General features: G+C 32.4%; 1 protein-coding gene across 4 annotated transcripts in view; it reads left to right on the plus strand.

Moving 5' to 3' along the window:
• The window catches only part of UPF2 (UPF2 regulator of nonsense mediated mRNA decay), a 187,820-nt gene that overhangs the window by 92,404 nt on the left and 67,929 nt on the right, over positions 1-27,487 (plus strand). For 2 of the 4 annotated variants that reach the window (XM_051961293.1, XM_051961294.1), the window contains exons 19-22: positions 1,262-1,429; positions 17,000-17,141; positions 18,295-18,415; positions 24,566-25,855. In XM_051961293.1, coding sequence (XP_051817253.1) covers positions 1,262-1,429; positions 17,000-17,141; positions 18,295-18,415; positions 24,566-24,575 — 441 coding nt within the window. In that variant the 3' untranslated portion in view covers positions 24,576-25,855. Of the gene's footprint in view, positions 1-1,261; positions 1,430-16,999; positions 17,142-18,294; positions 18,420-24,565; positions 25,856-27,487 lie in introns of those variants that run through there. The other 2 variants (XM_051961295.1, XM_051961297.1) reach the window with 2 other exon arrangements.

The raw sequence follows: 27,487 nt of genomic DNA on the forward strand, positions 1-27,487 counted from the left end.
CTTCTTTTTTGGGGAAGGGGGGGAGGCAGGTTGCTGAGGCAATTGGGGTTAAATGACTTGCCCAGAGTCACATATCCAGGAAGTATTAAGTGTCTGAGGCCAGATTTGAATTCAATTCCTCCTGACTTCAGGGCTGGTATTCTATCCACTATGCCTCCTAGCTATCCCTGTTTTCTAATTCTTTTTTTTTTTTTTTTTTTGCTTAGGCAATTGGGGTTAAGTGACTTGCCCAGGGTCACACAGCTAATAAGCATTTAGTGTCTGAGATATGGGATTTGAACTCTGGTCCTCCTGAATTCAGAGCTAGTGCTCTATCCACTATGCCACCTAGCTGCCCCTTATTTTCTAATTCTTAATGATAAATTCCTGACTCAAAAAAAAAATCTAAAATTATAATAGCTTGAATTCAGAGTAGAGAAAACTTTTTGGAAACTAATGAGGGAAACAGCTCTTAGGTAAATTTTAATGCCTTTTGGTATTTGATAATACTTTAAGGGATTGCTTATCAAAATTATAATAAAACAATTTTTATTTGGATTTTGTGACCTACTTTAAATGATTGCCTAGGATATGTAATAATAGCTAATATTTATATGGTGCCAGTGTTTTGCTAAGTGTTTTACAATTATATCTTATTTGATCCTCACAACAACACTAAGAGGTAGCTGCTATTATCCTCATTTATAATATAGGAAACAGACAGAGGGTGTATGGCTTATTCACTCAGTCATATAGCTGTTATCTGAAACTAAATTCAGGCATGCGTCTTCCTGATTCCAGGGTCAGCATCCTATCCATTATATCATCTAGCCCCCTAAAATAGTTTTTAAAAAATGTAGTCTATGAAATATGCAAAAATAGGAATAATCACACTATATCTAGAATCTTATTTCACTGGTGTTGTTACTCTTTCTAGAAGTTCATTTCACAACCTATCAGCAATTGACTGGATAGTCTTAGTGAGTAACGTGAAGTTTCATTTGCTCATTTAAATGGCATATTTAAGGTAGCTTGAAGTCAAGCAAGTTTTAAACCTGGTTCTTCCCAGCCTAAGTCCAGCCTTACCCACTATGCCATGCTGTCTTTCTTTAACCAATTTGTCCATTAATATTACACATCAGACATTTCATTCATCTCTATTCCCTTCATTCCTAAATACTTACTGAATTATTTAATGTTTTACAAAAGAAAACTGCCCAAACTTACTTTATAAATTTAAACATCTTAAGTTATCTCCTGCTTGTCATTTTCTTTCTCTAAGCAACGAAGTGGTGAGTCTGTTAAAGTACACCAGCTAGATGTCGCTATTCCGCTGCACCTCAAAAGCCAACTAAGGAAGGGCCCACCGCTGGGTGGCGGGGAAGGAGAGACTGAGGCTGGCGACACAATGCCATTTGTCATGTTAACTAGAAAAGGCAACAAGCAGCAGGTAAGAACTTGGAAATATCAGCTAGTTAAGTGATTATAATCAGGACATGATTTGTTTTCTTAACTTAGGGGGAGTGTCTAAATTATTGCCACATTTCCAGCAGGAGAAGGCTTAGAAATGTATAGTCACAAATATATGTATTTCATATTTTCTTTTTTAACTTTTTATTTTATTTTGAGCTTGAATTTTTTCTTATTGTCTGCCTACCTAGCTCCCTGAAAAACAATACCTTCTTTCCCTCCTTTTTCCTCCTTTTCCTACCTTGCTGTTTCATTCATTAGTCCCTTTTTTTTTTTTTTTTTTTTTTTTTTTTTTTTTTTTTTTTAATTTGCTCCTTGCTTTCTACTCTGAGTTCCTTTCCTCTCTGTCTAGAAGCAGGTAGCATGTTTCATCATAAGTCCTCTAGAAATGTGGTTGGATATCGTTTTGATCAGTGTTCCTAATGCTTGCAAAATTATTTGCCTTTACAATATTGTTGTCATTATGTAAATTGTTCTCCTGGTTCTACTCACTTCACTTTATATGAGTTTATGTAAGTCTTCCTAGATTTTCCTGAAAGTATCCTCTTTACTTTTATAGCACAGTTGTATTCCATTACACTCACATACCATAACGTGTTCATTCTTCCCCATATTTATGGGCACCTCCTCAGCTTCTAATTCTTTGCTACCATAAAAAGAACTGCTATAAATATTTTTGTGCATTTTGGTCTTTTTAAAAAATTTCTTTGTGGTGCGAATCTTTCAGTGGTATTGGCTAGTTTAATAGCTTATGGAGCATAGGTATAAATTTCTTCCTGTCCTGACTAGACCAATTCATAGATAACTCCATGAACAGTGTGTTAATATCTCTGTTTTCCTGTAATTCTTTCAGGATTTTCATTTTCCTTTTTTGTCATCATTGCTAATTTGTTAACAGATGAGTTGGTACTACCTGAGTTGTTTTAATTTTCATTTCTTTATTTATTAGTGATTTTGAGTATTTGGTGGAGGCAGTGTATGGCTATTGATAGCTTGTATGTTTTTCCTCTGAAAATTGCCTGTTGATCTGCTTTGACCATTTATTTATTGGGAAATGGTTTTTATTCTTATATAATTTGAGTGTTTCCTTTGCATTTTAGAAATGAGATTTTTATCAGAGAAACTTGATAAAGAAACTCCCCTCCCTACCATTTCCTGCTTTTCTTGAGTGAAGAAAATGATTTTATTTTTTGCAAAACCTTTTTAAATTTTATATGAGAATTGTCCATTTCTGTGAATCTCTCTTTCTCTTGTTTAGTCATAAACTCTTCCCTTATCTATAGATCTTGCAGGTAATTTTGTCCATGCTCTTCTAATTTGTTTCTGATGTTATTCTTTATATTTAAATCATGAAACTATTTGGAAGTTGTCATGGTATGGTGTGAAATGATTTGTATTTATACATCCAGAGTTATCTTAATTTGCATTTATCTGATCAATAGTGATGTAGAGCATTTTGTCATATGACTAGAAATGATTTTAATATCTTGATCTGAAAATTGTTCATATCCTTTGATCATTTATCAATTGGAAAATAGCTTGTATTTTTATAAATTTGAGTCACTTCTTTATATATTTTAGAAATGAAATCTTTGACAGAGCTCTGGAATGTAAACATTTTCCCCCAGTTTTCTGTTTCCCTTGGTTTTGTTTCTATGAAAACTTTTTAACTTAATATAATCAAAATTATACATTTTGCATTTCATAATGTACTACAGTTCTTTGGCCATAAATTCCTTCCTTCTCCTCAGATTTGAGAGGTAAACTGTCCTTTGTTTTTCTAATCTGCTAAATAAATCATGATTTATAGCTAAATCATGAACTCATTTCAACCTTATCTTAATATATAGGGCATTAGGTATTGGGCAGTGCCTAGTTTCTGCCATACTATTTTCCCCAACAGTTTTTGTCAGATAGTGAGTTCTTGCCCTGTTAGCTGGACTCTTTGGATTTATTAAACACAGTTACTGTGCTCATTTCCTTTTTTTTTTTTTTTTTGGGTATGTATTTAATCTGTTCAGTTGATCAAGATCTACTTATTTTGTACCAGATTATTTTCATAATTATGACTTTGTGGATATGGTTTTAAATCTAGTATGGCAATGCTCCTTACTTTCTCCTTCTTCTTCTTTTTTTTTTTTTTAAACTTAATTCCCTTTTTTGTTCCTCTAGATGACGTTTGGTATTATTTTTTTCTAGCTTTACAAAGTAGTCCTTTGATAGTGTGTCACTGAATTAATTAATTTGGATAGTTTTTTTTTTTTTTGATTTTTAAAAATTGTCTTAATCTATCCATCAAACACTTAATATTTCTTTAATAATTTAGATGTTTTCTCGTGTGTGTGTGTGTGTGTGTGTGTGTGTGTGTGTGTTTGTGTGTAAAGGCTATTTTATGATAGTATTCATATAATTCCTTTGTATGTGTGTGTCTTGGTAGATACAAGTATTTAATGTTTGCTGAAATAGTTTTAAATCTCATTCTGTTGAATTTTGTTGTCAATATATAGAAATGTTGGTGATTTATGTTTATTTTATTTCTTACAACTTTGCTAAAGTTATTGTTTAGATTAGTTTTTTAGCTGACACTAGCGTTATCTAAGTATCATATGCAAAAGTGATACTTTTTCCCCCCTTTTCCCTACATTATTATCTGAATTTCTTTTTTTTTGTCTTATTATTCTAGCTAGCATTACTAGCCCTTTGAAAAATAATGGTATTAATAGGCATCTTTGCTTTATCTCCAATCTTATTTGAAAGTCTTCTAGTTTATCCCATTCTAGATAATCCTAGTATTTAGTTTTACATATTAAGGAAGCTCAATTTATTCACATGCTTTGTAGATTTTCTTTTCTTTTTTTTCTTTTTTTTTATACTAAGGTAGTTGGGGTTAGGTGACTTGCCCAGGGTCACATAGCTAAAACGTGTTAAGTGTCTGAGACCAGATTTGAACTCAGGTCCTCCTGACTTCAGGGCTAACTACCCCCTTTGTAGTATTTCTTAACCAGAATGGATGATGTATTTTGACAGAAGCCTTGAATCTATTAATACAATCGTGATTTTTCTTGTTTTGGTTCTAAATATGGTCAACTATGCTTATAGTTTTTCTAATACTATTGAATCAGCCCTATGTTTCCAGTATTAAATCCAGCTTGTTCATAGTGCATAATTTTGTGCTATAATACTGTTGATTCTATGCTAACATTTTATTTAAAATGTTTTCATCAGTGTTAATTAGGGGGTCCTAATTACTTTATACATAAGTTCATTTTTGAAAATGTTAAGTTTAAAGATTTCTAAAGAACTTCCAGTTTGAGATGTCCAATAAATAGTTGGAGGTGCAAGATTAGAAATCAACAAAGAGGTTAGGGCCAGATAAGGTCTTAAAATTTTTAGCCTAGTGATATTTAATTAAATCTGTTTGAAGTTATAAGATGATCTCATTTAAGAGCCATGACTTGGATGAAGATCATTCAAGGAGACAGAAGGAGCAGTTAAGTAGGAAGAGACTAGGAGAATATAGCATCATGAATCCTTGGGAGGAAAAAAAGTACCAAAGATAAGATGGATATTGAAACTACTGCAGAGTGGTCAGGGAAGGGTGACAGTAGAGAAAAGACCATTAGATTTAGCAAGTAAGAGATTTCTAGTGAGAAATCAGTTTCAGTTGAACAGTAAGTTTGGCAGTCAAACTGAAAAGAAGTAGAAGGAAAATGAATGGGAAAGAGGTGGAGGAACCTAGTATACATGGCCTTCTTGAAGTAAAAATACAATTTTTGACACATTTGTTTGTGTATACTCAGGTGGTAGTTGAGAAAACCTTTAGGTGGTGGAGTAAATGCAAAACATACCTTGAAAAAAAATTGTGGTTTTAAAAAATATCCCAAATTCTAAACTTGTTTTATTTTTGTATTAGTAACTAGCTTATTATTTGTGTTATTTTTTATTTAGAAGAAATAGATTTAAAAGTATACATATATTTAAGGGATTTATTTCTATCAATTAAATCATGAAAATATATATCTATGATTATCAAGAGTAATTGCTTTTTAACTATAAAAGAAAATTCATTAAAATGACTTGATTATAAAATAAGTTGTTGATTTTTATAATTTCTTGAAATTTTGAAGATATTCATTTTTAAGACTTGCATTATGTGAAGAAAAATGACTAGCATTTTTTGGTCTTAAAAATAAAGTATCTTGTATTGATTTTTAAAAAATACTTTATTTACTTTTGGGAGTTGGTTCCTCTGGCAAAGATTCTTTGGTTTTTCTAGAAATGTGAAATGTGTTGCCTTATAGGAATCTTTGATTCCTGAGTTAGTGAAAGGCTTCTTTGTCTACAATTTGTGTTCAGAAATAACTTTCTTCTGGTCATTTATAAAAGGAAAATAAACATTGAGGGAGAGGTGGCATTGAAAATAATCTTTGTCTATTTTATACTTTTCATGTACCTATAGGTAAATTATGAAATAAAAAAAATGTTCTTTAATAGAAAACTTAATATTGTAATGTTGGAGATCTAAATAAATCTACCTTTTAAACTAAATTTATTAGTTTTTTTCTCAGAAAATGTACAGTGTAGGAGCAGCTAGGTGCTGCAGTGGATAGAGCACCAGCCCTGAAGTCAGGAGGATCTGAGTTCAAATCTGGTCTCAGACACTTATCAAGTCCTAGCTGTGTGACTCTGGACAAGTCACTTAACCCTGATGCATAGTGTATTTATCACCTTAAGGTCAACCTTATAGTGAGTTGTTCCTTTTTACATAATAGATTGGACAATTTCCAATCAATGTGACTGTCTTTCTATCCCTTTATTTATCTCCACACTTCACTATCAGCAAAACCTTTAAAATTGTGCCAGACCAAATAATGATCAAGTAATCAAGTGACTTTTCTACCCCAGGGAAACCAAATTATGAGCAATGTGCCATAGAAAATGAAGCAATATCAATACTCGACTTAAATGCACCAAGAGCTATAACAGCTAAATTTTTTAAAGGAGAAATTAAATGAATTATAGATGGAAATAGATAGAAATGATATAATAGTGGAGGCTTGAAATCTCACCTCTCAAAATTATATAAATCTAACCAAAAAATAAATGAGAAATTGTGGAGATAAATAGAATCTTAGATAAGCTAGATATAATAGCTGTCTGGAGAAAGTTGAATGAGATTAGAAAGGAATATATCTTTTTCTCAGTTGTACATGGTACTTTATAAAAATTGACCTTATATTAGGGCATAAAAACTTTATAGTTAAATGCACAAAAAAATCTCAATTCAGTAAAAGGTTATATTTAATAAAGACCATGGAAACAATTTAAAAACTAATTGCACACCAAACAATCTAATCTTAAAGAATGAATTAATTAAAGAATAAATCATAGAAATAGTTAGAAATTTTATTAAAAGAGAATGATGAGATGACATACCAAAATCTATATGATGTGGCAAAAGCAGTAATCAGAGAAAATTTTTATCTCTAAATGCTTATATCAATAAAATAAAGCAGATCAATGAATTTAGTGTACAATTATAAAAACTAGAAAAAGCAAATTACAAATCCCCAAATTCATACCAAATTAGAAATCTTAAAAATTAAAGATGGGATTAAATTGATAATAAAACTAGGAATTGATTTTATGGGGAGGGGGGATTAAAAAGAGAAATCCAAATCACTACTATTAAAAATGAAAAGGGTGAATACACCAATAATGAAGATAAAATCAAAGCATTTATAAGGAGTTGTTTTTGCTCAATTATATGCCAATAAATTTAACTTAGAGTGAAATGGAAGAATATTTACAAAAATATAAATTGCCTAGCTTAACAGAAGAGGAAATAGACTAGCTCAGAAACCTATCTTAGAAAAAGAAGTTGAATAGGTCATAATAAATCAGTTTCTTTAGAAAAAAACATCAGGATCAGACGGATTTACAAATGAATTCTACCAAACATATAAAGATCAACTAATTTCATTATGAAATAAATTATTTGAGATAATTGCCCAAGTAGGAGTCCTACCATACTCCTTTTATGACACAAATCTGATACTGATATATAAACCAGAAAAAGCAGAAATAGAGAAACAGAATTATAGAACAATTTCATTAACAAATATGAATATAAAAATCCTAAATAAAACACCAGCTAGAAGATTATACCAATATGCTACAAAGATTATACATTAAGGAAAACAATATAAAAGGTGGTGATATCAATAACAAAAGTTACAGAAATCATATAGTTATATCAATAGATGGAGGAAAAGGTTTTGATAAAATACAACACTTATTCTTATTAAAAATATTTGCAAGCAGAAGTATAAATGGATTTTTCCTTAAAATAAGACATCTCTATCTAAAACCATCATCAACCTTTTTTATTATTATAGCTTTTTATTTAAAAGATATATTCATGGGTAATTTTTCAGCAATGACAATTGCAAAACTTTTTGTTCCAATTTTTCCCCTCCTTCCCCTCATCCCCTCCCCCAAATGGCAGGTAGACTAATACATGTTAAATATGTTAAAGTATATGTTAAATACAATATATGTATACATATCCATACAGTTATTTTGCTGCACAAGAAGAATTGGAATTTGAAATAACGTACACTTAACCTGTGAAGGAAGTCAAAAATGCAGGCAGACAAAAATAGAGTGATTGGAAATGCTATGTAGTGGTTCATACTCATTTCTCAGAGTTCTTTTGCTGGGTGTAGCTGGTTCTTTTCATTATTGAACAAATGGACTGATTTGGTTCATCTTATTGTTGAAGAGAGCCACATCCATCAGAATTGATCACCATATAATATGGTTGTTGAAGTATATAATGATCTCCTGGTCCTGCTTATTTCACTTAGCATCAGTTCATGTAAGTCTCTCCAGGCCTTTCTGAAATCATCCTGCTGGTCATTTCTTACAGAACAATAATGTTCCGTAACATTCATATTCCACAATTTATTCAGCCTTTCTCCAATTGATGGGCATCCATTCAGTTTCCACTTTCTGGCCACTACAAAGAGAGCTGCTACAAACCTTCTTGCACATACAGGTCCCATTCCCTTCTTTAAGATCTCTTTGGGATATAAGCCCAATAGTAACATTGCTGGATCAAAGGATGTGCACAGTTTGATACTTTATCAAACATTATTTGTGATAGCTCCCCATTACAAATCAGAAATTTGCCTTCCCAATAAAATCAGGAATGAAATAAGGATGCTTATTTTAACACCAGGATTATTCAGTATCTTATTAGAAATGCAACAACAGTAAGAGGAGAAAAATATTGAAGCAATCAAAATGAGCAGTGAGGTAAGAAACTAACTCTTTTTGCAGATGATATGATGATATATTTGGAAAATTCTAAAGAGTCAACTAAAAAATTAGTGGAAACAATAATTTTAGCAAAGTAGTGGGTTATAAAATAAACCACTTAAATCATCAACATTTCGTATATTATCAGCAAAATCTTGCAAGAAAAGAAGAAAAGATGCCCTATTTCAAATAACTATAGATAATTACAAACAAAACAAATCTAGGAACCACATGAATATAATTATAAAAGCATTTTTTAGAAATAAAGTCAGATTTAAATACTTGGGAAAATATTAATTGTTCAGTAGGCAGAGCCACTACAATGAAAATGACAATTTTTCCTAAACGAATCTATCTGATTAAATTGTCAAAAAATTATTTTACCGAGCTAGAAAAAAATAACATTCATTTGGAAGAATAAAAGATCAACAATATCAAAGAGATTAATGAAAAAAAAAGTAAAGGAAGAAACTTTAGCAGTGCCAGATCTTAAACTATATTAAAAGATAGTAATCTTCAAAACTGTCTAATACTAATTAAGAAATAGAAAGGTAGGCAAATGGAATAGAGAAGACATATAATACACATAGCAAATGATTATAGTAATCTTGTATTTGACAAACGTAAAAATGTAAGCTTTTAGGACAAGAATTTATTATTTGATAAAGATTGTTGGGGAAACCAGAAAGCAATCTGGCAGAAATTGGGCATTGACCAATATCTTACACCATTTACCATTTGGGGAAATGGATACAAAATGGATATATGATCTAGATATAAAGGAAGATATAAGAAAATTAGAAAATCATGGAGAACAATTTATGAATAGATAAGAGAGAGCATTGTGAGATATAAAATATAATTTCAATTACATTAATATTTCACATATATAAAGAATTTTTCAAAATTATAAGACTACAAATCATTCCCCAATTCGTAAAGAATCAAAATATGTGGCCAGCAGTTTTTCAGTGAAATAATCAAAATTATAAATAGTCATGTAATTCAACACTTTGAAAATGAAAAAGTGTTCTAAATAACTAATTGATTAGACAAATGCAGATTTTAGAAATTTTGAGATATCATCTCATACCTATCTGATTGGCTGAAATAATAAAAAGGGAAAGCAACAAATGTTGGAGGGGATGTGGAAAAATTGGGACACTAATTCACTCTTGGTAGAATTCTGAACTGATCCAACTGGACTGGAGACCAATCTGGAATTATCGTCAAAGAGTTATAAAATTGAGTATTCCCTTTGATCCAGCAGGGCTGTTTCCTAAGATAATTAAAGGGAAAGGGAAAGAGCTTATATGTTCTAAAATATTACAGCTCTTTTTGTGGTGGCAAAGAACTAGAAATTGTAGGGATGTTTGTCAATTGGGAAATGGCTAACCAAGTTGTGAAATAGCTAGACAAGTTGTGGTATATGGTTGTGATGGAATTCTACTGTCCTAGAAGAAATGTTCAGCTCAGTTATCTTTTTTTTTAATTTTTATTTAATAATTACTTTATATTGACACTCGTTTCTGTTCCGATTTTTTTTTCCCTCCCTCCCTCCACCCCCTCCCCTAGATGGCAAGCAGTCCTTTATATGTTGGATATGTTGCAGTATATCTTAGATACAATATATGTTTGCAGAACCGAACAGTTCTCTTGTTGCATAGGGAGAATTGGATTCAGAAGGTATAAATAACCCAGGAAGAAAAACAAAAATGCAGATAGTTCACATTCGTTTCCCAGTGTTCTTTCTTTGGATGTAGCTGCTTTTGTCCGTCATTTATCAATTGAAACTCAGTTAGGTCTCTTTGTCAAAGAAATCCACTTCCATCAAAATATGTCCTCATACAATATTGTTGTCGAAATGTATAATGATCTCCTGGTTCTGCTCATTTCACTTAGCATCAGTTCATGTAGGTCTCGCCAGTCCTCTCTGTATTCATCCTGCTGGTCATTTCTTACAGAACAATAATATTCCATAACATTCATATACCACAATTTACCCAGCCATTCTCCAATTGATGGGCATCCATTCATTTTCCAGTTTCTAGCCACTACAAACAGGGCTGCTACAAACATTTTGGCACATACAGGTCCCTTTCCCTTCTTTAGTATTTCTTTGGGATATAAGCCCAATAGAAACACTGCTGGATCAAAGGGTATGCACAATTTGATAATTTTTTGGGCATAATTCCAGATTGCTCTCCAGAATGGTTGGATTCGTTCACAACTCCACCAACAATGCATTAGTGTCCCAGTTTTCCCGCATCCCCTCCAACATTCATCATTATTTTTTCCTGTCATCTTAGCCAATCTGACAGGTGTGTAGTGGTATCTCAGAGTTGTCTTAATTTGCATTTCTCTGATCAATAATGATTTGGAACACTCTTTCATATGAGTGGTAATAGTTTCAATTTCATCCTCTGAAAATTGTCTGTTCATATCCTTTGACCATTTATCAATTGGAGAATGGCTTGATTTCTTATAAATTTGAGTCAGTTCTCTATATATTTTGGAAATGAGGCCTTTATCAGAACCTTTAACTGTGAAGATGTTTTCCCAGTTTGTTGCTTCCCTTCTAATCTTGTTTGCATTAATTTTATTTGTACAAAAGCTTTTTAATTTGATGTAATCAAAATTTTCTATTTTGTGATCAGTAATGGTCTCTAGTTCATCTTTGGTCACAAATTTCTTTCTCCTCCACAAGTCTGAGAGATAAACTATTCTATGTTCCTCTAATTTATTTATAATCTCGTTCTTTATGCCTAGGTCATAGACCCATTTTGATCTTGGTATATGGTGTTAAGTGTGGGTCCATGCCTAATTTCTGCCATACTAATTTCCAATTATCCCAGCAGTTTTTATCAAATAATGAATTCTTTTCCCAGAAGTTAGGGGCTTTGGGTTTGTCAAACACTAGATTGCTATAGTTGACTATTCTGTCTTGTGAACCTAGCCTTTTCCACTGATCCACTAATCTATTTCTTAGCCAATACCAAATGGTTTTGGTGACTGCTGCTTTATAATATAATTTTAGATCTGGTACAGCTAGACCACCTTCATTTGATTTTTTTTTTTCATTAATTCCCTTGAGATTCTCGACTTTTTATTGTTCCATATGAATTTTGTTGTTATTTTTTCTAGATCAATAAAATATTTTCTTGGAAGTCTGATTGGTATAGCACTAAATAAATAGATTAGTTTAGGGAGTATTGTCATCTTTATTATGTTCGCTCGGCCGATCCAAGAGCACTTAATATTTTTCCAATTATTTAAGTCTGACTTTATTTGTGTGGAGACTTTTTTATAATTTTGCTCATATAATTCCTGACTTTCCTTTGGTAGATAGATTCCCAAATATTTTATGGTATCAACAGTTATTCTGAATGGAATTTCTCTTTGTATCTCTTGCTGTTGGGTTTTGTTGGTGATGTATAAAAATCCTGAGGATTTATGGGGATTTATTTTGTAGCCAGCTACTTTGCTAAAATTATGAATTATTTCCAATAGTTTTTTAGTAGAATCTCTGGGGTTCTCTAGGTATACCATCATATCATCTGCAAAGAGTGATAGTTTGGGAGCTCAGTTATCTTTTAAAAAATATGGAAAGACATGCATGAAGTAGTGAAGAATGAAATGAGCAGAAAGAACCAAAAGAACATTGAACACTAATAGCAATATTGCTTTGACAACTTTGAACAACCCAGTCATTTTGAGTATTACAAATACTCGAATCAGCTATTTGGGACGGTATCACTTGAAATAGAATAGAAGGAGAGAGAGAGAGAGAGAGAGAGAGAGAGAGAGAGAGAGAGAGAGAGAGAGAGAGAGAGAGAGAGAAGCGCAAAAAAGCAAGATAGCTCTGAAAATGATGTGCAGGCTAATAGTACACTATTTCAAAGTCCGATTCTTTTTGTACAGCAAAACAACTGTTAGGACATGTATACTTATGCTGTATTTAATTTATACTTTAACATATTTACTATGTATTGGTCAACCTGCCATTGTGGGGAGGGGATGGGGAGAAAGAGGGGAAAAATTGGAACAAAAGGTTTGGCAGTTGTCAATGCTATAAAATTACCCATGCATATAACTTGTAAATAAAAAGCTATAATAAAAAATAAAAAAAGAAAATGACGTATAGAATTTATTATATAGTATTTTTTTTAAAAAAGTAAAGCGTGTTGAATGGAAATTCATGGTTTTATATTGAATCCTTTTTTTATATTGTGCTATGTACATGGAAATGTGGGGATGAGAGGTTTTTTGTTTTTTTTAGTCTTTTTGTGTTTAGGTTCAAAATGAGTTTTTGAAAAGTGACGTGGAAAAACAGTCAAGGAGAGAGAATTTAAGAATCATGGGGCTCTGAACGCAATGATGAGAATGAAAACCTGGACACTATTTAAGAAAGCACAGATAACTTCTGAAATTTATTTAGATTAAAAGATTAGAAGTGAAATTCTGAAAAAAATCTCAAATGGGAAAGTTCTAGGAATGCCCCACTAAGGAAAGATCATAATAAGAGAAAGAAACCTTCCCCTTCTCCCTTCATATTTTTTGATGTGGTAATAGGGCAGCTCTGTGATGTAGTGAATAGTCCTGGCCTTGGAGTCAAACTCAGCCTCAAACACAAGTGGCTGTATGTACTTTGGCAAGTAACTTAATCCTGTTTGCCTCAGTTTTCTCATTTGTAGAATGAACTGGAGGAGGACATGGCAAATCATCCCAATATCTTTGCCAGGAAGACCTCAAGTGGGCTTATGAAAAGTCAGTAACTACTGTACAATAACAAATGTGGTAACATATTAGAAGAAAGCATTTTAGAAGGCAGTATTCTGATTTTGCAGTCATAAGGAATTTACATTCAGTATTGCTCTGCCACTTAATATAGCTCGAGTGATTGATAGGCAAAGCACCAACTTTATGGTGGATCTCAGTTGCCTCATCTATGAAATGAAGGAGCTTGGTTAGATTGACTAACTAGCATTTATCACTCACCTGCCATGTGTCAGACACTGTGGTCACAAAGACAAAAATAAAAGTCCCTTCCTCTTAAGTAGCATGCATTTTAGAAGTATATATAAAATAAATACTAGGTAATTTGGGGAGGAAGGACTGGAACAGCTGAGGGGAGCAGGAAAGGCTTTGTTTAGAAGGTAGTCCTTGAAGTGAGTTGTGAAGAACACTAATGAAATCAGTGTAATAATCTATGAGACTGGTGAGGAGGGAAAAGAGAGTGCATTTCAAGCATTGGAAAAATCTGGTATAAAGGAATGGTGATAAGAAAGATGATAGAGGCCAGCTTTGCTGAACCTTAGAGAGTGTGAAGAGGAATATATCTTTATATTTATAGAGGCTACAATGGTTGGGATCAAGTTGTAATGGACCATAACAGTCAAACATAAGAATTTATATTTTATTGATACTAGCAAGAATAGGAAGCTTCTGAAATTTTTAAAGTACATGATGTGGTCAATGGACTGCCACTTAAAAGAAAATTATTTTGATATCTGTGTGAAGGATGAATTAGAGTAGAGAAAGACTTGGGAGAGAGACCAATTAGACTAACCTCCTTTCAAGTTCTAAATCTATGATGTAAAGACTAGCATTATGACATCTAGAATTAATGTAATATAATTGCTTTTTTAAAATAAAAATGGATTGTTAGTCAATAAGAACACTGTGGCGAAGGCCAACTGGTCCAGTAAAATAAAAGTTTCTATCTTATTAGCAATGTGATAACATTTAAGCATTTCAACTTGTCTTCTTTCCCCATTTTTACATCTCTTGCCCCTGAAAAGAAATTTAATGTTTTAATAGCTTGAAGAAAAATAACTTAATAACTGCTGAGCAGAAAACAAAATCTTATTTGGTCCTCTCATCTACTATTTTTTTCTATATTTTTCTAGTTTCACCAAGGAATTATCTATCCCTAGGTAGTATATAGACTGGGATAATACATGTTTATATATTTTTTGTTCCTTTGTTCCTCTACTTTAATAGTCAGAGTGATACTGATAATTCCTAATACTAATTTTTCCTTTTGCCTTATTGATATGCCTTTGATAATATGTAGATCCTATGATCAGTCAGGCTGTCAGCATTATTAAACACCATATGCCATTAAGAAGCAGTGTGGTATAGTGGATAGAGTTAGGACATGTATTCAAATTCTGCCTCTACCACTTAACCAATTATATGACCTTTAGCAAGTCACTTGACCTTTGTAAGACTGTTTATCAGTAAAACTGAGAATGCTTATAGTATGCTCTTCATAGAGCTGTTGTAAGCCTTATATTAGAGAGTGTATATACAGTGCTGGCATGCCTTAAAAAGTTATAAAAACATCAGTTATTATGATCCACTTTATATATTCTCTGCAGGTTTGGTATATTATAGCTGCTTTTTATTATTCTTTTGCCATATTTAGAGAGAACAGTATGATTACCTTCTTTTCCTCTCCTTTTGACATCTTTCCCACCTCTAGAATCCTATTTCTAAGATTCATGAACCTTTCCTAATGTACGTGGTTTCTGAAAAATGATGTATTAATCTCTGATAATAATTATAATTTCTTCCAAAGTGATATGGGAATATGGGCAACCCTAAATTTAGCTGATAGGAAAAAAATGAATTTATTATATAAAAATGGAATTTATTTTGAGAATTTTTGTTCCGAAGGTAAATACTAGTCCTGGTAGTCAGTTCACTTTGAATTTAGATTTTAATTTGTCTTCATTTCTCTTCACTATGAAAGTTGCTTCCGTGAACTGGAAGAATTGTCAACAAAGTATATAAAATTGAGTGATTGTCTGTCTTATTCATTTGTAGTTCCATGATTTGATTTTTTTTTTCCATTAAAAGAAATGACAGCTGGGACATGTAGAAAGATATGGATAATGATTTTCTTTAAAATTTTTTTATTTATATATATATATGTACACAATATACTTTTTTCTCTCTCCTTTCTCACTTTCTCACTGTCTTTCTCCCTTATCTCTTTTAGAAAACCCTCTGTTATAATAAAAAAAAGAAAGGGAGAAGGGAGAAAAGTTCAATGAAATGGACAAATTTATTTATGATGATGATTTTTCAATAGATTTCTTCATAACCCCTCTTTGCCTTTTTCTAATAATTAGAGTCTCTAGCCATCTAAAAATTTGTTGGATGTCTCTGCAAAAAATTAGTTTTTGATTTTCCTTACTGATAATTCAGAGTGATTCAATTCAGCATTCAAATATATGTGGAATCTTGTGCTGGACACTGGAGAAAACATTAAAAATTAAGTAAAGTATGCTCCCTGCTCTCATAGGAGTTTATAACCCATTGTTAACTATTATCTCAGTAATAGAATAGTAATTTCTGGACTTAATCCTGACCTAGGTGGGAAAACTAATTGATGATGAGGAACTGACAGGAAAAGAGAGGAATTATGTTAGTTTAAGGTTCCTAGTATTGAACAAAAGTAGTCACATATGACCCCTTGATTTATTTAAGAAAAGAGGTTAAGTGACTTAAATGAATTTAACCAGATTTGCAACTAGCATCATTTTAGAAGGAGTTGATAAAGTTCTATCTTAGCATTTAAAATCAGAAACTTCTTACTATAACAAAACTTACTACTTAGAATTTAAGAGATGCAAAAGTGAAAAATTATATTTAAGGTAAAAATGTTCTTTTAAAGCAAGTATAGAATTGGATTTTTGTGATCAGATTCTTGCATAAACTAGCCTTTGGGGATTTTAAAAAACTGCAAACTTATTAGAAGCCAACAGTTAGGCACAACTAATTGCTTATAGGATGTCTAGTGTCTTGTTCAAGCATAGTTAATTAGCAGTCTTCAAACCAGATGAGGCTGGCAAGGAATAAGCTCCCTATCGCTGAAATTTTGGGATGACCTATCCTCAAGGTTTTTATAAAGATAATTTCTACTTTGAATGAGTTGTTGAACTAGAAGACTTTTTATTTTAACTCTTAAAATTCACTGATTCCATTTATTGCTATTTGTTACCCAATGTTAATATTTGAATTTCCTTGAATTTTCTAAAATATCTGATGGTTTTTCTTGTTTTATATAAAAAGAAATAACTGATTTTCTGGCTTTCCCTTTTCCTAACTCTTTAATCTTGTTATATCTGTTGATACTATTAGATTATATATTTTTATGATTTTCATTTCTTAAATCTTTTCCCGAAGTTGATTGTTTTGCTTTTGTGTTTTCTTTCAGTTTAAGATCCTTAATGTACCAATGTCTTCCCAACTTGCTGCAAATCATTGGAACCAACAACAGGCAGAGCAAGAGGAAAGAATGAGAATGAAAAAACTCACACTGGATATCAACGAACGTCAGGAACAAGAAGATTATCAAGGTTTGTAAGCTCTTATAGAAGAAACATGCATATTTGTTAAAAAAAAAAAATGATCAAAACTTAACAAGAAAAAATAAGAACAGAATGGATTAGATATCAAAGTTGCCATGTTATTACTCACTTAATTTTGTGTTATTTAGTCAGATAATTTTTATAAAAAAGGAAATTACTTTGAAGTCATTAAAGCTTCTATCTGCCTTACTCTGTCATCTTTCATTACTTTATTGAGAAATCAGTAGCACTCTGTCAGTTCCATACTTAGTTGGACTCCCATGCGAAGTAGTACATAATAGATGAAAATTAAAGAATAATTTATTTCATTTTCCAGTTATGGCATAAATATTGATATAAGTAGAGGAAATTTAATTTTATGCATGATCAGCAGTATATTAAGTGATTAGATGGCAATGGGAGTAATTAATGTAAACTATTATAATTATTTGGTTTTGGTTTTTATTTTTGTTTTTTGCTGTGTCAAATATTATTGCATTCATCTCTGGTGTAATAAGAAAGGAATATGCTAAAATAGGAAATATTTCTCAAGTTTCTCTGAAGATTATTGAATCTGTAACTGAAGAAAGCCCATTCAAGCAACCTCTCCACTTCTAGTGTCCCAGAGACAGATTATTCACTTTCTTCATTCTTTCATCGGCATCATGCTGCCAACATCTCCTATACCTCAGAAAGTTTTCCTTTAATGTTCTGTCTGGTACCTGATGTCCAGAATATCCTAGGCCAGTTCTTTCCCTTCCATGATGGTAGAATAGCTTCTAGGGAAATGGAGAGAATTGCTTTTCCTAAAGCTAAGCCGTTTCTGGATCACAGTATTTATTCCTGTCTTGTCTCCAAACTTTGAGGAAAGGTATATGTGGTGGCCAAAGACTCCAGGAATAAATGGACCATGGATACCTCTACAAGTTATTTTAGCTACTTATATGCTCCCTAGGTCTTGAAATTTTCACAGGATCCTCAGAGAAAACTTTCAGAGCCACTTAATAGACAGAGACCAGAACAATCTACTTCCCTCTTTTGTCATATCCCCAAAGAAGTTGCTGCTAGCTTTCAAAATAGTTAAAAGTTGATCACCCCAAGATCTAATAACATTTTCTTAAAGTTAATTCTTGTTTTTTTTTTTTAATGCACATAATTCCAGAGATGTTGCAGTCTCTTGCACAACGTCCAGCTCCAGCAAACACCAATCGTGAGCGACGGCCCCGTTACCAGCATCCTAAGGGAGCACCTAATGCAGATCTAATCTTTAAGACTGGTGGGAGGTAAGACCATCTTTTGTTTGTTCACCTTTTAAAAAATGGACTTATGATTGCTTTGCTCTAGGGAATTCCATTTATGTAATTCCTTTGACCATGGCAGATGAGTGCCTACTTTGTAATTTAAAGTCCTAGAGACTATTTGTTTTTTTGTTTTTTTAAGTCCTTAGCTATTTATTTTTCATTATGTCCAAATAAATAAAAAGATCATTCTGGATTACAATCATATAAACTCAAGCATTTGTATCTGAAGAGCACTCTTCTAGGTGCTGATTATTTAACTAAGACATGCTTGATTAATATTTTTTTATTTAGTTAAAATAGTTTTAGTTTTGCTGATGTTTTGGGGGAAAGAGTTGTTTTTTTTTTTTATTTTAAATAATGATGCTTTATTTAAAAATTGATTTTAACAGCACACATTTTGGTTTCATATCATTCATGGGTAAACTTTTTGATTTCAATTTTTCCTTTTTACATTTCCTCTTAAGATTCTATTTTATAGGTAGGCGTGACTTTTTTTTTTTTCCCTGTTGTGCAAGGACAGACTGAAATAGTCTTAATGTTAAAAAACAGTAATGTGTTTATTTTTTAGGTATGTGGTTGGAATTTGTTTTAGATGTGTGTTTTAGTTCTGAAGTTTCCTGGTGGGATTCATGCCAAAGTTACTTAAAACTATTTGAGTATATTATTTTGATAATTAAGTTTGTATTAAGAAGAGTCTCAAATTAAGCTATTCCTCAGTATTTCAAGTTATTGTTGTGACTCCCCTGGTATTTTATTTAAATACACAAGTTGTTTTAAAGAACTCTGGAAAGTGAAGTAACTTTTGTTTTCTCATCTTTAAAAAGTTGATAATAAGATCATGTAATTTGTCTACAAATTTTATCATACCTTTTCTATTAAACTGTAAGTACCATGAGGGCAGGAACTATGTTTTAACTGAATTTTTTACTTCTCCTAGTACTTAGGCTGGTGCTCAGTGTACCAAAGGTACATAATTAATGTTCATTGTATTGAATCCATCTTTTATGATTTGTAAAATTTGAAGTCCATGACACTTTTTTATCTGGCCACTGTACTTACATTTTTATCAATTTATGAGCATCGTCCTATAAATATACTCTTTCTCTATATGAAAGAAATAGTGGTAGATGGAGGTAGGTCAGTTCCAAATCCATATTTAAAAAGTAGCCATTATGTTGAACTGACTCCATCTGAGCATATTAGTTTGTTTTTTAAGAAAAATATATTTCTTTGAATTTCATGTATACAGGCAATCCTAACCAAATTATTTTAAAGAAAATTGGTTTTTTATAATAGTTTGGGTTTTGGTTTAATATCTATTAAGTCTGATTTTTTAAAAATCTGGTTTAACTAGAAAAATGAAACAGAAAGCTATCTGATTAGACTAAGTATAACAGCATTTTAAAAAATTATCTTGTGTTCATTACAGAGCTATAATAGACTATTTTTATTGGTGGCAAAATATGAAAACTAGGTTAATAAGCAATGAAAAAACATTCATCCTGTACCATTACTAGTTATTTTTGCTTTTTTTTTTTTAATAACTTTAAACACATTATAGTCTTCTTGGTAACAACTGTTCTATTTCTGTCACTTCTAAAACCCTGGACTTTCTTTTATCTTGAGTATATTCTCTACTCATTTGACCTTTGTTTAGGAAGCTGGCTAAAATTTTGAATAGAGTTAGAATTTCTCTTTCATTGAAGCTTTTATTCAGTCACTATGATTTCTGTCTTCTTATTGTAGCATTTGCCTTTGTTATGATCTTCAGAAATTAAAAAATTCTGGAGAAACTATCTTACAAATTTTCTTTTTAGAGTAGAATTTTATTTCTTCAATAAAATTTTAAGAGTTTTAGCACTATCTTGGGATTTGTATGATTATCCTAAATGTTCTTCTTTCTTTGATTTTCATTTCATTGCTCTTGATTCTTCTTCTTGTATAAATTCTCTTTTTCAGTCCCCTGTGTTGGATCAGTCCCTTATGATCTGTGCCCTAACTGTGTAGGTATCTCAGATTTCTTCTCTATGGCCATTTTTTTCTACATTCTTTCTTGGTGATGTTATTAGCTTTTGTGGGTTCTGTGATCTTTATATAAATGATTCCATATTCTGTTCTGTTCTCTTTTGTGAGCTACAGTTTCATATATCACTTAAGACATTCCCAACTGAATGTCTCAAACATTTTGGTAAACATTTCAAATTCTACATGTTCAAAATGCATCTCATTATCTTTACTCCAAAACCTGTCTTCCTAACTACTTATTGTTTTTTTGGTACCATCATCTTTAAATTCACTCAGTTTAGCAACCTCAGAATATCCTAAACTATAAACTCTTCTTTTAATACTTTCCCCCTTCTTTATCAGTTGCTTGGTCTTCTTGATTTTTCTTCCATGAAATATCTTGCATCTGTCACCTCATTCATTACATATAGCACTACCCTATTTCAGGTATTCATCATCTTTCACGTATACCATTGCAACAGTCTCCAAAGTGGCCTACCTCACATCTGCTTTTTTTTTTTTTCAATCCAAACTTCACAGTAATGGGTAAAGTGATATTTCTAAAGCACAGATCTTTTTCCCTGCCCAAAAGGCTGCAGTGTCTTCCTATTGATTCTTGGATCAAATATAAATTCCTCTATGTGTTATTTAAAGACCTTCAAAAGTTGCCTCTAACTTGTCATAGTAGGCTTGTTATACATTACTCTCCTTCATCTATTCTATGTCCAGGCAAACTGGCCTACTTGTGCTTCCTTACCTTATACATGATATAATGCATCTTTCTCTTCAGTATCTTTAGATAAGGTAATCCTGGCACAATCCTTGCCTTCCTTCCCATGCCTGAAACGCCTTCTTTTTCTGTTCTTCCTTTAGTTACTAATATTTCTCTCTATATCCCCCCCAAATTTATATTGGCTTAGTATCATTTTAAAAAATTTGCTCACCAGAGCTATGTTTGATAAAATAAAAGTTCCTCAAGGGCAGGGATTTTTTCCTTTTGGTTTTTGTATCTCTAGCACCTAATTTTAGTACCTGACATGTAGTGGATACTTGATAAATGCATATTGATAGATAAAGATATATAAGTATCTTGACCTTTATGTTTATAATCTAGTAGGGAAGAAAAGATATGGCTAATATAAATATATATGTGTGTATATTGAATCATTAATACAATTTAAGTCATTTTTATCCTTTTACAACTTTCCTTAGCTTATTAACAGTTTCCTGATTCCTTTTAAAAACTTTCTCTTAACTTATTTTATCTGTTCCTAATCTTTGACATTTTCCCCATTGTTCTTTCTGATTCGGCAAATTTAAGCCTCTTCTTTTGCCTCTTTATATTTTGGGAAGAAAATGACCTGCCTGAACAATTATAACTTCCTTTCTTAAGTTTCTTCTTAAAAACCTTACTTTTCCATGAATATGGAATATTCTTATCAATAGCACTCCATAAAGTATTTATGATATTCTCTAATGATAGACCTTTTAACCTGAATTTACGACTTCAGTATTTAATTTATAGCCACAATTTCATTTCCTGAAAGACAGTGTGTAAAGGAATTTCTGAAGAATGTTTCAAATTGCTGACAATACATCTGTCAGGTAAATTCTACTAAAAATCATGACATTCTTAGCACTGGCAGAAGTAAATTAATCTTTTCATTCCTTCTTCTTAATTCGTTGTAATAGTAGAGAGCCATAAGCTAGTGATCAAGATTGATAATTATCTCAGCACATTGCAAAGAACTTTTAAGAATGTTTAAATAGAATGGTAGCCTAGAGAATCTGTTGTTATTATTTCTATAAGTATATAGTTTCTCATTAGTCTAGCTTCAGCATTGTCATCTTTACTCACTTGCTGTGAAAGCTAGTTCCATTTTTTGAATTGCTTTAGAATGCAAAACCTGTCTAGAAGTGTGTTAACAGAACTGTGAAAAATAGGTGTTCCATACCTATAGAAGTAGGTGAAAATGGGCAAATACAGACAATAATGTTAAGCATAGTTTTTAAGTCATCAATATTTATTTTGTTTAAATAACCTGAAAGAACACAATCCTATGGAATGATGCTCTTAACATTTTGGTGCCTTTTTTTTTTTTTTATTGTGATCTTGATTTTTTTTGCAAACAGACCTATCTATATTTTATTTGTGCCACTTCACTTACATGTGCCAAGAATATGGGGACATGTTAAAACCTCTGTTTTTACACAAAGAATACTTGAAGGATGAGACTGAGAAATTGCAGTTCTCAGTTTGGTTTTATATTTTTCTAGCATCAAAACAGATTTTAATGATGGTGATATGTAAATACAAATAAGAAGAAATATATTTAGAAGCAAATTATGTTAGTATTATGTAACAACATATTTTAAAGTTTTCTTTGACTATAGATTTTTATTGTTTTGCAGGGACACTAATTATAAGTACAGAGTTTTTTCCATGTTTTATCGAAGCTTGTGTGTGTAAATTAAGTCATTGACTTTGTCATTGGGCTTTCAAACTAAAATAAGTGTGGTGTGTTTAGTTACAAATATACACTGGAACTAGATATTTTGCTCATAGAACTCATTATTTCTTGATTCTTAATCTACCCATTTTTTAATAATTTTCAATCCTGAAGAGTCCATTGGCTATTTTTGCCTTTTCACATCCAACTTAGTCTTTGCTCAGCTCCAAACTTGAAAGCTTCTCCTTGTTAAAAGTTGTATGGTGGATATATTGAGCTGGGGCTAATTTATCTGCAGTTTGAACTAGCATAATTACAGCATCCTTCTGAGACAAGATTTTTCTAATGTACTGATCACCCTTCTCTTCCTTCTTTTCCTTCTCCTCCTCCTTGCTCTTGTCTTCCTCTTTCTTTTCCTCTCCATCTCTCTTTCCCTTTCTCTCCCCGCCTCTTCCCTTTTAGTGATCTAATCTGCTTCCATGGGGTCCTCTGTGTCATACAAAAGGACATACAAAAGTACCATCTCTGATTTTTCTCCATCACTTTTTTTTCCTTGTCATCTCTTAAATACCTGCTGGACTTCTCCACTTGAATCTGACATTAATTTTGAATCAAAATTTTGTCATCTTCCCCCCAAATAGGCTATCCCTTCATATTTCCCAATTTCTGTAATTGGAATCTTTTCCAGTTGTTCAGATGTCATCTTCCAGTTTAATCAGGTGCCTTTAAATCTCCTCTCACATTACTATTACCTTACTTAAGGGGTTCATTCCTGCTCTTCTTAACTATTGTAAATGGGACTCTGCCTCCAGTTTTTCTGTCACACAGTACCTAAGTAATATTCTTAAGGCACAAGTCAACATTCTACTACTCCACTCAAAAACTTTGGAGTAGCTTTCTGTTTTCCTTTGGGATAAAATGAAGTTATGGAAGGTTATACACAAAATGAAGTTATGGAAGGTCATACACAATCTGACTTCGGCCTAATTTTTCAGCATTATTTAACAAGATATGCCAGTCAAAATAGACACTATTAATTCAACATATAATCTTTTACTTCCATGAATTTGCCTAGACTGAAATATATGTCATCTTCCTCTAAGATTCAGGTGCCACTTGTATGACTCATGAGTACCCCCAAGATGAAAATATTTTCTATCTTCTCAAATAATTCCTGTAGAGCAGTTTTCCATTTATTCAAATGATTTAAATTTTAGCATTTATTTTGATTGATATGTAGGGGAAATTTTTTTCTTTTTTCTCTTGTAGGAGTATTTAGGGAACATTCTTTCCACTGATATGCAGCAAAAAGAATTAGGATTTGAATCAACTCACCTTACATATTTAGATCTTATTCTTTATATTATTCCTCATTAATATAACTTCCTGCATCCAAAACAGCTTAAAAATGAGTCCTCCCCCCCCCTAAAAAAAAGAGCCAGAAAGTCATCCATTCTACCCATTGTCTACAAAATTGATCTTTCCAATGTACTACTTGCTACCTTTTATTTTGCTTTAGTCTGGCAGAGAGGTTGTATACTTTGTAATAGGACTGGTCTGTTTGGAGAAGCTACATCTGTTACATAATCACTGTAGCGAGAGCACTGTTTCTCTCTTTGGCAATAGTTCTAGTTCTACAATGATTCAATATTTAAAATTGCCTTCTTTATACCTTTAGGAGACGTTGATCCAGCAGCAAGTGTCATTTCATTAGGTCCTGTATCTCTGATGTTGTGGATAGTGGAGTCCTCCAGCAGTTGAATGAGAGCAGTGGACACATCTCAGCATGTCGGGCTAGAGAGTTGCGAATCTAAACCTGGGGCAGGCTGGGGCCATGAGGCAGAAACACCAGCCTCCACTAACACCGCAACAAGCTGAAGCTTCCAGTTATGGCATAAAAGGCCTTTTGTTATGGGAACCACGCGAGGGTTAATCTTCTCATGAGAATGGAGGTAAAGAAATGAGATGGTTAACTTTACTACTGAGCAGTTACACCAAGAACAACTGTCAATGAGATGGATTGTGCCGGAGCAGAAAAGGTTTTGATGGTAACAGTATGGGGGATAAAGAACTTGAGTTTTAAACTTGATGTGAGTTACATTGTCTCTGAATTGAACATCCTGTGTTGGAAGAAGATACATTTGGGGGCTCCAAGACTACAGTAGAAAAGTATAGAGCAAGCAGTAAAATCTTCTAGTCAAACCTTACATGCAGGACAACAAAATGATGAAAGATATCCAAACACCAGATACTCCACCAGGAAGGCTTTCATTTTAGAATTTGTTTGAAGGAGCAAAGGATGGGAGAGAGAAATCAATTTTATCCATCAGAGCCAGTGAGATAAAATTGTCTATTAAGATAAAAGAAAAAAAAAAAATAAAGACTATTACTATACAGAGAATGTTGATCCAGATCACTTAGAAAAAGTCTGAAACCAGCTTAAGAACAGGGATAAAGTCAAGCCCATTGTAAGTATCATTGAAAACCAAAATGTGCCAGTCAGCATGTCATAGAAAATGACCAAAGGGCAAAAAGAAATTGATCAGAATTTTGTTGGTCTTCATGGGTTCATAGCCTCTGTCTCTAAACAAAATATGGAAACAAGTAGAGCTTTTTTTTTTTTTTTTGCTTCCCTACCCCTCCTCCCCCAAATAGAAAGGAGATTTCTTGGTCCGTTTCTGACAATCTGTTGTTTATTAGGATAGTTGTGTCTTTTGTTTGCTTTCTAGTAGGCATAGTACATTTAGTTAAAGAGTACATCTGTATGCTACTACTTGATTAAAACCTTTTTTTTCTAGCCATTTTCTTTTTTTTTTCTTTTTACCACTGTTTCAGTTTCTGCATGTAGAATTAAATAAGAAACAAAACTTGTAAAGTTGTAACATTTCACATGGAAATGCTGCCCGATCTTCACCAGCTTCAAAAATCTGACCTTTGCCGATGCTGCAATAAAGTGTTGTAATTTAGATTTGCTGTGTATTTCTTTTTTTTTTTTTTTTTTGAATCTAATAAATGATAAAAATCATTATCTGCTGGGATCAACTTTGTGCTTTGTGAGGTGTATAGCCTCTTCTTCGGAGAAATATACCTCACTTCACTTCCTCAGATGTTGCCATATTTGTTTTCCCAAGTGCCTGAATTAGGGTTTTGAGTATACCTCCTTTATCCAAGAGAAAACTAGGCTGTGATGAAAGTCCCTGCACATGTTAACTATGCATGAGCAATGAAAGTAAAGATAACCCATTTGAGGTGGATGACTTAAAAGGACAGTGAAATGTATACTTTTGATCAATTTCCTTCTGTTAGGCTGATTCCAAAGGTTAAATTAGACAATTTCAAAGGAATTAATGGCATTACTGTCATTAGAATTTTAAAAGTTCAATCCTTTTCAAAAGATTGTGGAAACAGACTTTCAGAATTTGAAAGGAATCAGCTTGCCCTCTTTCTGTATATATGTCTGAAAAAAAAATTTAGGCTTGAATATGCAACATCTGTGTCTTTGTAAGGTAATCTTTAGTATGTTATACCTTCCTCAATGCTGAATTCTATATATTTGTACTGAATTGTTTTGAGAAGTTTAAGCATATGTTATTTTTATATTGCTTAATTTGGTCTTATCCTATCTTCAAGCTATTTTTCTGTATCTCTCCTCCCTGTCAGCACTAAATTCCTAGAAAATGTTATGTTTTTGTAGTTCTATTTTGCAAAATAGGTGTCATTTCTCAGCTCTTTGTTACCTGTCTTTTCATCTCATCCTTCTTTAGAAATGACACTTTCTAAGATTACCTGTGATCTCTTTAACTTCTAATTGGTCTTTTTTCAGTCCTTACGCATCTGCAGTTTTTTATGTTGTCAACCATTTGGTGGATATTTCTTTCTTTGTCATTTTGCTTCTAGTTCTTCCACTATCTTTTGGACCTTTTCTTTGATGGATAAAGCATCTACCTAATGCTGGGTGTTTTCCAAGGCCCTGTCCTGTCTTCTCTTTGTAATCTCGTTAGATCCCATGGATGCAAGTGTATCTATAAAAATGCCTAATATATATGTCCAGTCCTAAACTCTTTCTTGAACTTTAGGCTCACATTTAACAGCTACTTACTGGATATCTTTACCTAATATCCTATCAGCATCCCACAATGTTAATAACAGAATTCGTTATCTTCATTCTTTACTCCAGCTATCTTCTAAAGTACCCCATTTCTGTTGAAGATCTCACTGGCCTTCCAGTCATCCAGCTTCACACACCGTTTAGGACAGTATTTCTTACTTTCCCTCACATCAATCCCTTGCCAATCTGAGTGATTTTTATCTCCACAATATCTCTGAGAGGCATCATCTTTTCGAATCCATTTTAGATTGGGGCCCCTATCATCTTTTTTTTCTTGGACTCCTCTTTGGTCTCTCAGCTTCCAGTTTGTCCCTTCTTCAATTCATCTGCTACAGACCTGCCAAAGTGATATTCCTAGAACATAGTTCTGATTGTGTCATTTCTCTTCTCAAAAATCTTCAGTGAGTCTTTGTTGCCTCTAGCATAAAATATGAACTTCTTGATCTCATATTTAAAGCAGCCCTTCCTCAATCTAACAGCAGACTACCTTTT

Source organism: Antechinus flavipes, chromosome 5 (genome assembly GCF_016432865.1).
Source record: "Antechinus flavipes isolate AdamAnt ecotype Samford, QLD, Australia chromosome 5, AdamAnt_v2, whole genome shotgun sequence".
Classification (NCBI taxonomy): domain Eukaryota; kingdom Metazoa; phylum Chordata; class Mammalia; order Dasyuromorphia; family Dasyuridae; genus Antechinus; species Antechinus flavipes.